The following is a 14,996-nucleotide window of genomic DNA, read 5'->3' on the forward strand; positions in this document are numbered from 1 at the left end:
AGAAAGGAAATTAAAAGACAAATGACAAACTGCAGGAAATATTTTCAGCATATGATAATCCAAAAATGTAAGAGCATGAAACAAAGGATACCCTCAATCACACACAAAACAAGTAGCTAATAACTATCTACAGAGACAGTCCACTAGTCATCAAAGAGGTACAAATTAAAACAGTTAAAATCATTCACATTAGAGATTGGCAAGGACAGAGACTGACACAACCAAGGATAAAGAGGATGAAGGTGATATGAGGACATAGCCCATGATGGAAAAATAATTGATACGTGCTTTCTGCAGAGTGGTTTGACAATATGTAAATGTGCCAAAATGTAAAATGTGCCTTATTAACGTAGCAATTACATTACTAGGCATTTGCTTAAGATAATGGCACAAGTACAAAAAAAAATAATAATAAAATAAAAATGCATGCTCAGGACTATTCACCTGAGTAGTGTTTTTCATTCAGGGAGAAAAATTTAAAACAATTCTAAATGTCCATCAACTGGAGACTGATAAAGTAAAATTTATGGCCCATGTATATGATGAAATGCTGTCCGGCCTTTAAAAACAACAACTGACATTTACTGATTGTTTTGGATCAGAACACACAGCAAAGTAGTCAAAAGCACACAGCCTGGCATCAGCCTGCCTGGTTCACCACCAACTCCATCTCTTACAGGCTGGGTGATCTAAACCAACTGCTGGACCTATCTGTGCCTCAGTTTCCACTCTATAAGAGTGCATACCTCTTAAAGTTACTGTGAGAATTAAAAGATCTATCAGTTGTAAAACACTGAGAACAGTATCTGTAACACAGAAAGTGCTAGAAAACAAGCTTGTTAAATAAAAAATATTGTCATGAAAAATTTATCTTCCACATTAGTGTGTGAAAAATAATCACAGAATATTATGTATGATCCCATTTTTGAAAAATGCATGTGGGTATACACAGAATAGAAGGGGTCTTCTTTTTTTCAGACATTGTAACAGTCATTATTTCTAGGTGGTGAAATTTTGGATTATTTTCACTTCCATCTGCCTATTTTTCTATATCATTACAGGTATTAAAAACAAAAACAAACAGAAGTGATAATATCCAAGAGGCACTCTCAGACACGTTTGGAGTCTAAGTTGGTGTGAACTTTCTGGGGAAAAATGTGGCAATATACTTTCTGATGCAACAGTCTGCTTCTAGGAATTTCTCCTACAAAAATAAGAACAAAGGTCTACAAAGAGGTTGACATACCACACAAATACATACATGTACACATACATACCATACAGGAATATTTGTTAAAGTAATAACCGCCAAAAAACTGATAAAAGCCTAGGTCTTCATCAATCATACCATGGCTGGTACAAACAACAGAACACCGTGTGCCACAGAACCACAAGGAGAGACCAGCCTGGCGAGGGCCTTGCACATGCAGGGAAGGCTCTGCTCTGCCGCAAAGGGGAGAGGCTGAGGGACTGTTTTAGAGAGATAGCCCCGAGGACAGTGCAGACTCAGAGCGGCCTCGCACCCATCTGACCTTCTGAGTCTGTGCTTTTGATTGTGAGCCTCAAAGTCAGATTTAGGCCTGAGGTCTGCAGAAAGAGGAAGCAGGAATGTTTGGTGTTGCAAAAGGGTGAAATCCCTGATTTCTAGCCATAGCTGTGCACAAGGTCCAGGAGCATCTCAAAAGGAACCTGACAGATAGGAAAAACAAACCCTGCGAGGGCACACAAACGAGACAGCTCCTTAAGAAGACAGCACCAAACGACCTGAGAGGGCTGGATTCTCAGAAGAACTCAGGCAGAAACTACAAACAGCAGAGCTGCCTTGATGGCTGGAGCTGGCACCTCTGATTAAAATGCAACACCGTTACTAACAGTGCCAGAAAGACAGAGTAGGGGGTGTGTACCTGTGAGACACAGAGAGAGAGAAAGAGACAGAGAGAGCATAAGCACGTGCAAGAGAAGGTGGGGAGAGATCTGTAACCCAAACCCAGTGATTAACAAGTCCACCGGAAATCAGAGCTCCAGGTTCAGGTTCAGGGGAGGTACGTCCTAATCCATCCTCCCTCAACCATCTCATTTCTAAAATTATCTTTATTTGCCAAAAGGACTTTAGGTTCTGAAACAAGATCCTGATTCCTTTGAAATCCCAGCACTCCCTGCCTACACCTCTCACATGGCAATTACTCACGCTCCATCTTGGGACAGCTGCTACCCCACTGCCTTCCTTGAATTCTCATGCATTATTTGTACTAGCCCATGCAGCTAGTGAGATTTCACATAGCACCCTGTGAGTTCTTTAAGGGAAGGAACAACATCCTGTATTTTCAATAACTTGCACAGATGTTGAAAATGAGCCCTGGCCACCAACCTAGATGTTTCATAAATATTAGTTGATGAGTTACTCAATAATTCACCTAATCTGGTAATAGGGTTTTACAAACCAAAAGTCCTATTCGTTACGGAGAGGCATTTATAGTAAAGAATTTAAAAACAGGGGTTCAGAACAGGACAGCCTGGGTTGAAAGGCCAGGTCTTCTTACTAACTAAAGGACCCTGGACAAATTACTTAATCTCTCAGAGTCTAAATGCCCTTATCTGTAAAACAGGAAGGATCACAATGGTACTGCATCCACATGGCTACGAACAGTTAACAGGAAGAGCTAACATTTACTGGGTGTTTTTGATATGGCAGGTACTATCCTAAGAACTTTATTAAGTCCTATCTCATTCGATCCTTGAAGCAACCATATTAAATGGTACTGCTTTTATTCCCATTCTACAGATGAGGAAATTGAGGCAGAATGAAGTTAGTAAGCGCTGGGATTCAAACCCAGATAGCCATATTCCAGAGTCTGTTCTTAACCAGAACTGCCTCCTACATAACACACTTAGCACAGTACAAAACAGAAAGAACTTCTTAAACACAGGGTACAATCTGAAGACTTCAAACATGGTACAAGGACCAAACGACAGCAGCAGAACCCACACCGGAGGCCCTCACCTCTCCAGTGCGGCCTTGCTATTTCATTCCTCCTACAGACATGCTGTCCCACGGCAACTTCGTCCCCTGCTCATGTTCATCCCCCTCTCAGCCTCCTTTAGAAGTTGCTTCAGAGCTGAAGCCCTGTCTGGAGGAAGTACCCAGTATTCTAGTTCTCAGCCACTACTTGGTCAATCACGGTCCCTCACAGTAGGGACAGTTTGGGTGGCATTTGGATTAAAGGAGGAAGGACTAAGATGTCCAGATGCCACCCGAACTGTGACACCAGGCTCCCTCCTGACTTCCTACCACAATGTCTTCTCCCAGTAACAATTTACTATCCTTCAACATTCTGCATGTGAAAACCTGATCTTCTCTCCCAGAACACAAGCTCAGCAAGGGCAGAAATGGCGTTTTACCATCTCTGTAACCCCCAAAGTATCTCGTTACACATCCCCCCAACCTGCACACCTTGGGCATGAACTACCAGATTACACGTTCATTTCAAAGATGACTCACAGTGACAACAATTACTAGGAAAATAAGTACTTTTCCAGATGGATGAGACCTGTATAAATATGTGCTATTTCCAAGTAATAGCCAAACCAGTAAAAAACCGATATTAGTAGCTACACCTCTCAGTAAGAAAGTGACATGTTCAACCCTTTGGCAGCATGTACCTGCTTCTCCTTCCTCCTCACCCAAATTCAGCACGATGATGCAGATGTGCTTCCGTAGCTGGCGCGTGTTGGAAAACTTCCGACAGCACTTGCTACACTCCAAGCTGCTTGGAGCCAGGCTGCTCCCTTCCTCTGCAGCCAGAGGACTATCCTCGGTTGGACTCACAATGTTTTCTGCCAGCTCCTCTTCGGCACTGGGTTTCTTCGTGGACCCCTTAGGCCTGCCTCTCTTCCTCTTCATGACCAAAAACTCTGTAAAGGGAACGAGAGGAAGCAATGGAGTCACATGAGATGACAGTGCAGGGCTCGCACTCAACTTCCAAGTGTGAGGATATGTTCAGGTTTCACGTTTTGTTATGAATGAAAAGTCTGAAGCAATTCTAGAAATTAACAGCTGCGAAAAATCATCTTCAGTGCTAATCATCTTCCCTGCATCTGTATACTAATAGGTAATCAATTCTGTAATAGTCCTACTCAAGACCAGCAGTTTATCAGCAGCTTTGCACATCCTCTTCTGCAAAGCTGGGAGGACTTTCAGTTTGGGCTGTCAGCCCCCAGGTCACAAATCCTGCCCCTTGTTAGCCACCATTTTCACTGAAATCCAGTTCTCAGAAACTGCTTAGGCACATCTTTGCAAAGGGTTCTCAAAGGCTGCCGAGCTTGTCATACTCTTAATGAGTTACACAACTATTCAGATAATTTCAAAGAGTCGTAATTATTAGAGTCAAGCTGCCCTGGTGAAAAAGGGAAAAAATAATTACAATCTAAAGCCACATATTATAGGATTAAAGACAATAACGACATTTTTCAAGTTTCCTAGCAACCTAGTGATTTTATTTTATTTTTTTCATTATGGTTCTCGGTGTACTTTATTCTCCTGCTGTCTAAGCTAAGCAGCCCACACAGGACAGAAATGGGTAGCACTGAGGAATGATCAGATTTTTTTTCTCTCCCCAATATCTCTGCCCCCTCCCTAAGCTCCGACTCAACCCTATCTAATATCAGGAATGGTTAGTATATCATCCTCTCCCTTAAGGAACAACTGAAATGGAAACAAGGTATTAGAGGACCAGGCCTCTTCTTAGTAGGGCTTAGGAGCTGGTATGAGCTAGCTCTTTATTCACAATGGAGTGCCTCTCCTTCAAACACCTGGATGTTTTTTGTACACTGGTTCATAGATCGGCACTTGACTTTGAACCTGGCACCAAAAGGCACAATATCTGATACCCTGTACAAGAGCTATTAGAGATGCTGCCATATGGATGGGCAAAACCGAGCCAATCCCACTTATGAACGGAAGGCTTGGACAGGGCAACCTAGTGATTTTAAACGGCATGATCAGAGCTGCTGTAGAGCAAGTTCCAAGTCATTTTACAACTTACATTGCTTAATTCGTGTTCATTTTTAAGGCATTCGTCTCCAGAACCAAGGTGGGGATTGAGAGGGAGAGCAGGTCAGGGAGCAGAGCATCACACGCGTCTGAGTGCAGGTGGAGAGGCCTGGCCTTAGGTGATGCAACTTGAGAGATGCACTGAGAGAGGCCAAGCAGGGAGCTGCCGCCAGCCCGGCTGACATCCCCACTGCTGGAGTCATCTGTCTGGCTGAGGCATGGCATTTCAGCAATCCCCTTTTACCGTCGAGGAAGGAGTCCTAGGTTCTGGCACCATCTTGGGCATATGTTCATCTGTAGCATCAGGATGTCTTTCAGGTCCCTTCCCGCTCTCCCTAGAACTGTGGTTCTGCACAGCAAAACACCAGCCACTTTATCCACTGCCACCACCGTGAGGATCCTTTCAGTCAGTCACTCGTGCTCATAAATCAGAGTGGAAAGAACAGAGACAGGCAGAGTCTGCAGGGACAGAGCAGCCTAGCAATGGGGTCTCTGGACAGAGAAGCCTGCTTTGACACGGGGTCCTCAAGACCTCAGGGAGACCAGGCACCAGAATGGGGCAGATTTCCTGAGAAAGGGGGGCCCTTGTTGTGATAGAGCCTCTGCTGAGCTGCAATGCCAAGGATGAGTCGACTAGTCTCAGCTGAGGGACTCTAACCAGAGCCTCCTGCACCTGAACAGCCAGCACGATGACTGCCTTCCCTCATCCACTTAATGACGGGAAAGCAGATAAAGCAAACAATGGACACAAGACCCTGGAACCCTTCCTGGATTTCACAGAGGAGAACAAAGGCTGTGTTTACAGGAGAACCCACCACATGTCTAGGAGGAGGGAGGGGGAGGAAAGAAACAGAAGGCACAGAGTAAGGAAAAACCATTTTCTTCAAAGTCATTAAAACTTTTCTTATTATTATTCTTTACAACAACGTGTACTTGTACAACTATTGAAGCAGCAATTAATATCAGAGAAGCAGAATTAGCCACGAGGCTATAAAACACCCACCTCGTGTCACATCAGCTGAGCTGTAGAAACACGCTGCATAACAGTTCGTTAAAGTTTGTGGCCCAGGTCGAACCCCAGATGACAGACTCTGACGTCCTGCCTGTGCAGATACAAGCCACTCCTGTGAAATGCTCTACGAGGATGCAGCTGTGCAGTGAAGAATTAATTTTACCCAAAGAGAGGGCTGGCCTTTGCCCTAGGCTATCGGGAGGTGACCTGTAGACCCCTGGCTGTCCCTCCCGATAGGAGTACCTTTGTTTGCCTGGAAACTCTGGCCACCAAACAATGGAATTTATGATGGGGACTTTAGAACAGGGCACATCAGTCCCAACCTCTGGAGGGACAGGAGAATAAAGGTATTAGTACAAACCTCCAGGAGAGACAGGGACTAAAGGTCAGCCATGTGGCCAGTATGTCACCGAGCCCCAGTAAAAACTTGAATGGGCTTCTCTGATTAGAAGTACTCTTGAGTATTGTCACATGTTGCAGCCAGAAGGAGGTAACTTTGTCCAGGACTCCACAGAGGAACCAAAAGCTCCACGTTTGGAGCCTTTCCCATCCTATGCATCTCTCCCCATGGCTGCTTCTGATTTGTATCCTTTTGGCCCAATAAAATTATAATCATAAGTATAGTGCTTTCCTGAGTTCTGTGAGTTGTTCTAGCAAATTATCAAACCTGATAAAGGCCACGGGGACCCCCAAATTTGTAGTTAACTGGTCAGAAGTGAGAGTGGCCCAGACGACCGCCGAATTTGTGGCAGGAGTTTGGGCAGACTTGGCAGTCTTTCGGAGAACTGTGCCCTTAGCCTTGAGTTTGACAAAATCAGCATAGCAGGACCCCCGGTGTTTCCTCCACACAGACCTGCCATAGCACACAGACAGCAGCTGCAGCGCCTCCCGTGTACTTGCCGTGTACAGGAGCACAGCACAGTGGTATCTGCAAGTCTCCTCCCACAGGCTGGAGACTCCTTGAAAGCAGGGTCCTTGGCCCGATTATTTTTTACCTGCCTTGGCACCTAAACCGGTGCCCTGCACAGCAGGTACCCGCTCACTCTGGGTGAATTAAAACTGATGAACAGCACACAATCTGATGGCAAGGAAGAAATAAAATCGGCCCTGAAAGCTTTGGAAAGCCTCAAACACGATAGTGACAAAACTAATCTTCCAACTTGCTGGATCCATAATTCAGATTCTCAAGACCAATTAGTTAGCTAAAAATGAAATATTCATAAATAAACTTAGAATAATTTAAGCACTGAAAATGAGTTGCTGCTGTCAACTACCCGCATTTTATGGAAGAGCTGAGAATCTTGGAACTGGGCAAGGAACACCATGTAACCTCTCAATCAATACGCTTCAGTAGAGTTAGCGTTAATTCTTCTTCCTCATTCCGAATTCTTTTACTCAGTCTGTCACTGAATTCTGTGGATTGTGCCTAAACACGTCTGTCCAGTCAATCTCCTACCCACTCTCACAGCAATTCTGCCACCCAGACACCTGCACGGGGTCTCCCGATGCCAAGCCCCTGCTCCGGGCTTTCTCTGCCTCCATCCCTTGTCTCACCGCCATTCCTCACTCTAGGGCCTTCAGTGCTCTGGCTGACTTTGCCCCACAACTCTCAGACCTGGTTGTCTAGGTCCTTGAGCATGCTGCACACATGCGAACACACATACACACTCGTGTGCATGTATACATATGCATGTGTACACACACACAGAGCTCCCCTATCTTCCCCCTTTACTACTCAGTGCAATTTTCTAGACTTCCCTAAATATGCACGGACAACTCCTATCTCTTCTTACCTGTACTATTCCCCCCTGCCTGCCTGTGACCCCGTCCTTCACTCCCAATCAGACCCCAGCCCCTAATTCCAATCCTAACATTTCAGGTCCAGTTCAAACCTCAGTGTCTCCTCCAGGAGACTGTTCCCAGCCATGCAAGCAGGACAGCCACCTCCTCAACTTGACGTGCATTATAGTGTGAACCACACACACACGGGGTGTGTACTCGCCCACATTATTTCCTGATTATTTCTCTTTTTCCCCACTTTTTATTATAAACCTTGAGGTTTGAGGAAGCCTTTAATTCCCAGGTCCCACTGGTTCTTGAACAGAGCTGGATATGAAGTAGCCACTTAATAAATAAGCACACATTGGACAGCTGTTTGATGACAGGAAAAGAAACATTTGGAAAATAAGGCCTTTCTTGTGTCTCAAGTTTCCAACAGGAAGAAAGGGTCATCTTAATCCTGCTGTAAATCCATAGTTTGGGAACAACTTCCTCTTAGTCAGAAAACTGCCCTTGCAGAGCTAAGGCCAAAAACTGGCAAGGGACAGCAAGAATCAGCCAAAAGTTTTTAAACGCAATCAAAATACATGAGAAGTATGAAAAAAATAGTCCAATATTATCAAAAATTTAATAACATAAGCCCTTTATTTGTACATCACTCAAGTTTGCAAGACACTTTCCCAGCTATTGTTTCATTTTATCCTCATAAAAACCTTAAGAGATGTCTGTAGCAAACATAATTTCCTCAATAAGAAAAGAAACAAGAGACCCAAAGGTTCAAGTGACTTGGCACATTTTCCAGAACTAGCTGCTGAGCACGTAGAACCCAAATAAGGATTTGGGTTTCCTTATTCCCAATCAAAAATCTTTCTGCAGAATCATATACCGTTGAGGCATGGGTAACAAAGGTCAGTTCTAGACATTTTAATAGGTACAGAGAACACTGGCTTGGAGTGAGGCAGACAAACCTGGGTTCAAATCCCTCCTGAGCCTCAGCTTCCAATGTGCAAAATAAACACAAAATTGCCTCTATTTCATAGAGTCACTGTTGATAAAAGCAATCCATTACAATGCTGAGCACAGCACTCAGGAGGTGACTGATAAATGGCAACTGTTTAATACTGTGGCTACAGCCATTAAGATTCTAACAGAATATCCCTTTTGAGAACCTATTACCTTCCCAGCCTGTCCACTGTTAGATAATGTGATTCCTTGATGTACAAGCATTCTTGTTCATTCTAGCTCAATATGCATTTTTTCTTTGATTTCTTCATTTCAAAATAGCTCACACGCCAGGAAATCCAATACAGAATTAGGAGCACACAAATTTTATTATGCCTAAAACCCTGGATACAGCCAGCTTCCCAGCGCTCACACAGGGCAGCTCAATCTCTAGTCACACCAACTCGAGAATTTCAAAAAACCCTGAAAGACTAACATTTTAGGGCCCTGACAGTCAATCTCCCTGACATTTATTTCCAAAGCCCAGGAAACAATAGGGGAGACAATGAATTATTTATCAGAAACCAGGAAGCATGAGCCTTTTATGTTTATGAGGAATGCAACATCCCCTGTGCGGGGACAGACTGCATCCTGTTCCACAACGCCAGGCACAGGGGAGGCTAAAGCCATCCCAAGCCTGTTCCTTGTGGTTTTATCAGCTGTACCATGGAAATGCCATGTAAATAACAGCAATAATTAATAATTACGAAGCGCACATATCTCAGGTGCCGTTCATTTCCTCATTTAATCCCCAAGGGAGACATTAGCATTTTCCCCATTATATAGTTGAGGGCACTGAGGCTTAAGGTTAATTAGCACCAAGGTCACAAAACTAATAAGTGGCAGAGGCAGGATTTGAACCCAGATCTGTGTTCCCTGGAGTCAGTGAACTTCACACCCATGTCCTAGCAAATCCTTTGGCTAGTTCAGTTAATATCAGAGCACAGAAATAACCTACCTTGACCTCTACTCTATGTTCTGCAGGAAAACGATAGTCTCTTGCAGCTACAAGCCTCAGTGTGATCCCACGCCCTGGGCTGGAGAGCACACAGACATACGGAAGCACTGGGCACTCACCAGGGACTAATGCATCTTGTATGAAATGCATTTGTCCCAGAACCTATGAAAAAGGCTGGTTTCTTATCTCCCTTTGACAGATGACAAAAGTCATAGCCTGGAGGGACAAGGCCACTCACCTTAGCCCCCGGCAGGGCCTGGAGGCTGTGGTGCAGGCTGTCGCCTGTGGGGCGAGTGGGAACTCTCCAGGGCCAAGCTCCGCCAGCCCAGTGTGTGCTTGGACACTGGCTGCATCAGCCCTCAGCATGTTTTTGTTTGTTCATCCAGAAAGAGTGCCTGTTACTAACTCGTCTCCCCAGAATGGGGGCACGTTTTGTAATCCACACAAAGGCACCGTACACACCAGCCAAGGCCCCAGCAATCGTGTGAAAGCTCCAGGATTGGAGCCTAAGTCTATCTGATTCCAAGCCGCATGCCCTTTCCACTCCACGCGCTGACCAGAGGAGAGTAGAGGGCTCACAACACCGCTACGTACACTCACGATGACTTTATCTGCGATAAACACCCAGGAGAGACAACACGTAGATTTAAAGGTAGACATCAACCTTCCAGGGAAGCCTCCTTTTACCCTCAGCAGCCCAGACTGAACCCCAGAGAAGCCCTCATCCGGCTACACCAAAACTGCCTCTTTGCCTACCTGCCATCCACCAGCCAGGGGCAGAACCGACAGGAACAGTACCTGGGCCCCTACAGCCTCAGCCCTAGCACAGCACCCATGCATACAGCAGGCATACAATAAATGGTTAATGAATAAAGAAGTGGAAAGAGGGAAGGGAGAGGAAAGGAAAGATAAAAAAGAGAGGAAAGAGTTTCTACTGAGGGTCTGAAATGAGAGGGAAGACGGAAGGACTAAAACGAGGCCCTCAGGAGACCCATGCGGATCTTTCCTCCAGCCAGCACAGGTCCCCAGCCCCCATGAGGGTGCATGGACACCATGCACACGCTCTCACACACACACTCCTCTCTCATAAACATGCCCACATACACAAGCGTACATGCCCACAGATCTCATTACACATTCACATGCACGCAATCTCTTACACACACACACACACACACACACACACACACACACACAGAGAGAATGAGTCTGGCCCATAAGGTAATTTCTTCTTGGATCATAGCCAGAGGTTTGATTAGGGAGAGAGGAGAATGAAAGGTCCTTCTGCAGACCACTTCCTACATGAGCAAAAAAGATTAAAAGGCTATAAAATAAACCAAAGGATTTAGAAGCCTTCATGTTATAAAGGGAGACCAAAATAATAAATCAATTACTACTGAGTTAAAGGTGCAATTAAACCATTTCAAGTATCTCTCAACTTAAAATGAATCATGAAGGTTAAACCTGAATGGAAATCATTAGAGAGAAACTAAGCCTCTACAAGCCTCGAATTTTATGAACTTTCACAAAGAGAAAAAGAAAGACTTGGAGTTCTTAGTGAAAGACTTTTTAAGAAATTTTCTCATATTAAAAGGCTGAGTTTAATTAAGGAGTTAAGAAATACTTTTTAAAATTAAACTACACAGGCAACTAATCTTTCAGTATACATACCCATACAAAACAAAAATGTATTCAAGAAGAATTTAAGTCAAAAGTAAATTATTTAATAAAAGAAAATAATTTATAAAAGTAGCTTGGCCAGGCATGGTAGCTCACATCTATAATCACAGCACCCTGGGAGGCCAAGAAGAGAGGATCACTTGAAGCCAGGATTTCAAGACCAATCTGGGCAACATATCAAGACCCCATCTCTACAAAAAAATAAAATAATTAGCAGGGCATGGTGGCATGTGGCTGCAGTCCCAGGTACTCCGGAGGCTAAAGCAGGAGGATTGTTTGAGCTTAGGAGTTGGAGGTTATTGTGAGCTACGATCATGCCACCACACTCCAGCCTGGGCAACAGAGCAAGACCCTGTCTATTAAATAAAAAAAAAAAAGGTAAGAATTTGATTATACCAAGACTACCAAAAGAACACACAAATACCATCAGACCATCTGGGCCTAAATTCCACTCTCTCACTTACTAAATAGGTAGCCTTGTATATGTTGTTTTAACTCCTCTGAGTCTCTAAGCCACATATTGCTCAATTATACAACCTGGGCAATAGCCAGGAAATAAAAGACTTGGAAAAAACCTATAATCCAACAAAACCTAAGACATATAGAACATGTCACTCAACAATAGCAGAATGCAAATTCTTCTGGAGTGCAAATGGAACACTCTCCAGGATAGACCACATGTTAGGCCATAAATCAAGTCTCAATAAATTTAAAAGAACTGAAATCATACAAAATATGTGGAATGAAATTAGAAATAAATAGGAAGAAATTCAGGAAATTCAAAAATTTATGGAAATTAAATGGCATTCCTAAATAACCAATGAGCCAAAAAGAAATCATAAGAGAAATCAGAAATACTTTGAGATGAACAAAACAAAAGCATAACATACCAAAACTTACGGGATGCAGCAAAAGGAGTTCTAAGGGGAAAGTTTATGCCTATAAAAGCATACTTTAGAAAAAAAGAAAAAAATCTCAAACAATCTAACTTTACAACTCAAGGACCTAAAAAAGAAGAAGAAACAAAGCCTAAAGTTAGTAGAAGGAAGGAAATAATAAAGATTAGAGCAGAAATAAATGAAAAGGAAAATCAAGAGAAAAGATCAATAAAACTAAGAGTTGGTTCTCTGAAAAGATAAACACGATTGACAAACTCTTAGCTAGACCAGCCAAGAAAAAGAGAGGCTTAGCTAGATTAACCAGAAAAAAGAAGAGTGAGGCTTTCTCCCTAAGAACAGGAACAAAACAAGAGTGTCTACTCTTATCCTTTTCTAGTCAACATCATACTGGAGTTTCTAGCCAGGGCATTAGGCAAGAAAATTAAATACAAGAGACCCAGATTTCAAAGGAAGAAGTAAAATTATCTCTATTCACAGATGACAAGATTATTTATATAGATCCCTAAGGAATCCACTAAAACACTATCAGATCTAATAAACAACTTCAGCAAGGTTGACATAAGATCAGTATACAAATAAGAGTCATATTTATAAACTAGTAATCAACACCTGAAAATGAAATTAAGAAAACAATTCCACTTACAGTAGCATCAAAAAGAATAAAACACTTAGGAATTAAAGTAACTAAGGAAGTGTCAGATTTGTACACTGAAAAACACAACACGTTGTTGAAAGAAATTAAAAAAGACCTAAATAAATGGAAAGACATCCCATGTTCTTGGGTTGGAAGGTTGAATATTGTTAAGATGGCAACAGTTCCCAAACTGATCTACAGATCACAAGCAATCTTTACCAAATTCCAATTGCCTTTTTTTAAAAAAACAGACAACCTGATCCTAAAATTCATATGAAATTACAAAAAGCCCTGAAAGCCAAAGCAATCTTAATAAAGAAAAGCAAAGTTGGAAGACTCAAACTTCCTTATTTCAAAACTTATTACAAAGCTCCAGTCATCTAAACAGTATGGTATTGGCATAAGGAGAGACATATTGATCAACAGAATTGAGAGTCTAGAATTAAACTCATAAATCTATAGTCAACTGATTTTTTGAAAAGGGTGCCAAGAACACCCGATAAGAATAGTCCTATCAACAAATGGTGCTGGGACAATTGGATAGCCACATGCAAAAGAATGAATTTAGAACTCTACCTCACACTGTATATAAAAATGAATTCAAAATGTATCAAAGACCTACATGCTCAATATCATTAATCAGCAGAGAAATGTAAATCAAAACCACAACAAGATACCCAAATCAAAATGTGAAAATTAACAAGTGTTAGCAAGGATATAAAGAAACTGAATCCCTTATACCTTGTTACTAGAAATGTAAAATGATGCATTTGCTGCGTAAAACAGTTTGGCAGTCCTCAAAAACTTTAATATATTAAGCATTAAAGCTCAAGAAAAAAACCTTAAATACAGAATTACCATATAACCCAGCAACCCCACTCCTAGGTATAAATACACCCAAATGAAATGAAAACAAATATCCATGCAAAAACTTAGACACAAATGCTCATAGAAGCATTATTCATAATAGCCAAAAAGTAGAAACAACTCAAATGTCCATCAAGAGATGAAGAGATGAAGAAAATGTAGTATATTCATACAACGAAATATTGTTCAGTCATAAAGAAGGAATTGAAGTACTGATACATGCTATAATATGGAGGAATCTTGAAAACATGCTAAGTGAAAGAAATCAAACATAAAAGGCCACATATTGTATGACTATATTTATATGGAATTTACAAAATAGGAAAATCCATAGGGACAGATGGTAGGTTAGTTGTTTCCAAGGCACAGGGAGAAGAAGAAATGGGGGAGGGGGGGTGACTGCTTAATGGGTACAGTGTTTCTTTTTGAAGTGATGAAAATGTTCTAGAACTGGGTAGTTGTGGTAGTTGCACAACATTGTGAATATACTGAAAACCACTGAATTTTACATTTTAAAACTGTTAAAATGGCAAAAACTTATTTTATGTGTATTTTATTTAAAAACAAACAGGTGAAAAAAGAATTAGTGAACTGGAAAATAGGTCAGAAGAAAATATTCAGAATGCAGCACAAAGAGACAAAACCATGGAAAATACAGAAGTTAGGATAGAAGTACGGAAAAGGGCTATAGCACATATTTAATTTGGGTCTCAGGAAGAGGGGAGAAAGACAATGAAGCAGAAGGAATATTAGAAGGTATAAAATTTATACTTTTTAAAACTTATAAAAATCATATATGTATAGGTTTTAAGAAAGCCAACTAACATCAAGTGGGATAATTTTTTTAATCCTACCTAGATACATAACAGTGAAACTTTGGAAAACCAAAAACGTAAAGACCAGGGAATAAAAAGTATTTAAAGGAATGATAGATTGACAGGTGACATCCATCAACAACAGAAGAGACAGTGAAATAATATATCCAGTGTACTGAAAGGGAGGAAAATGCCAACCTAAAATTCTATCCCCAGCAAAAATATATTTTAAAAATAAACACGAGAACCAAATCAAAGACTCAAGTCCCTTCACAATAGCAACAAAGAAAATAAAGTACC

The 14,996-nt window shown here is 42.0% G+C and overlaps 1 protein-coding gene across 1 annotated transcript in view; it reads right to left on the reverse strand.

The window, feature by feature from the left end:
• ZFAT (zinc finger and AT hook domain containing) overlaps positions 1 to 14,996 on the reverse strand; it is a 168,794-nt gene that overhangs the window by 147,773 nt on the left and 6,025 nt on the right. Inside the window, exon 2 of the mRNA XM_012648151.1 lies at positions 3,661 to 3,912. Coding sequence (XP_012503605.1) covers positions 3,661 to 3,912 — 252 coding nt within the window. The remainder of the gene's footprint in view (positions 1 to 3,660; positions 3,913 to 14,996) is intronic.

The sequence above is a fragment of the Propithecus coquereli genome, unplaced genomic scaffold (genome assembly GCF_000956105.1).
Source record: "Propithecus coquereli isolate 6110/MARCELLA unplaced genomic scaffold, Pcoq_1.0 Scaffold28, whole genome shotgun sequence".
NCBI classification, from domain to species: Eukaryota; Metazoa; Chordata; class Mammalia; order Primates; family Indriidae; genus Propithecus; species Propithecus coquereli.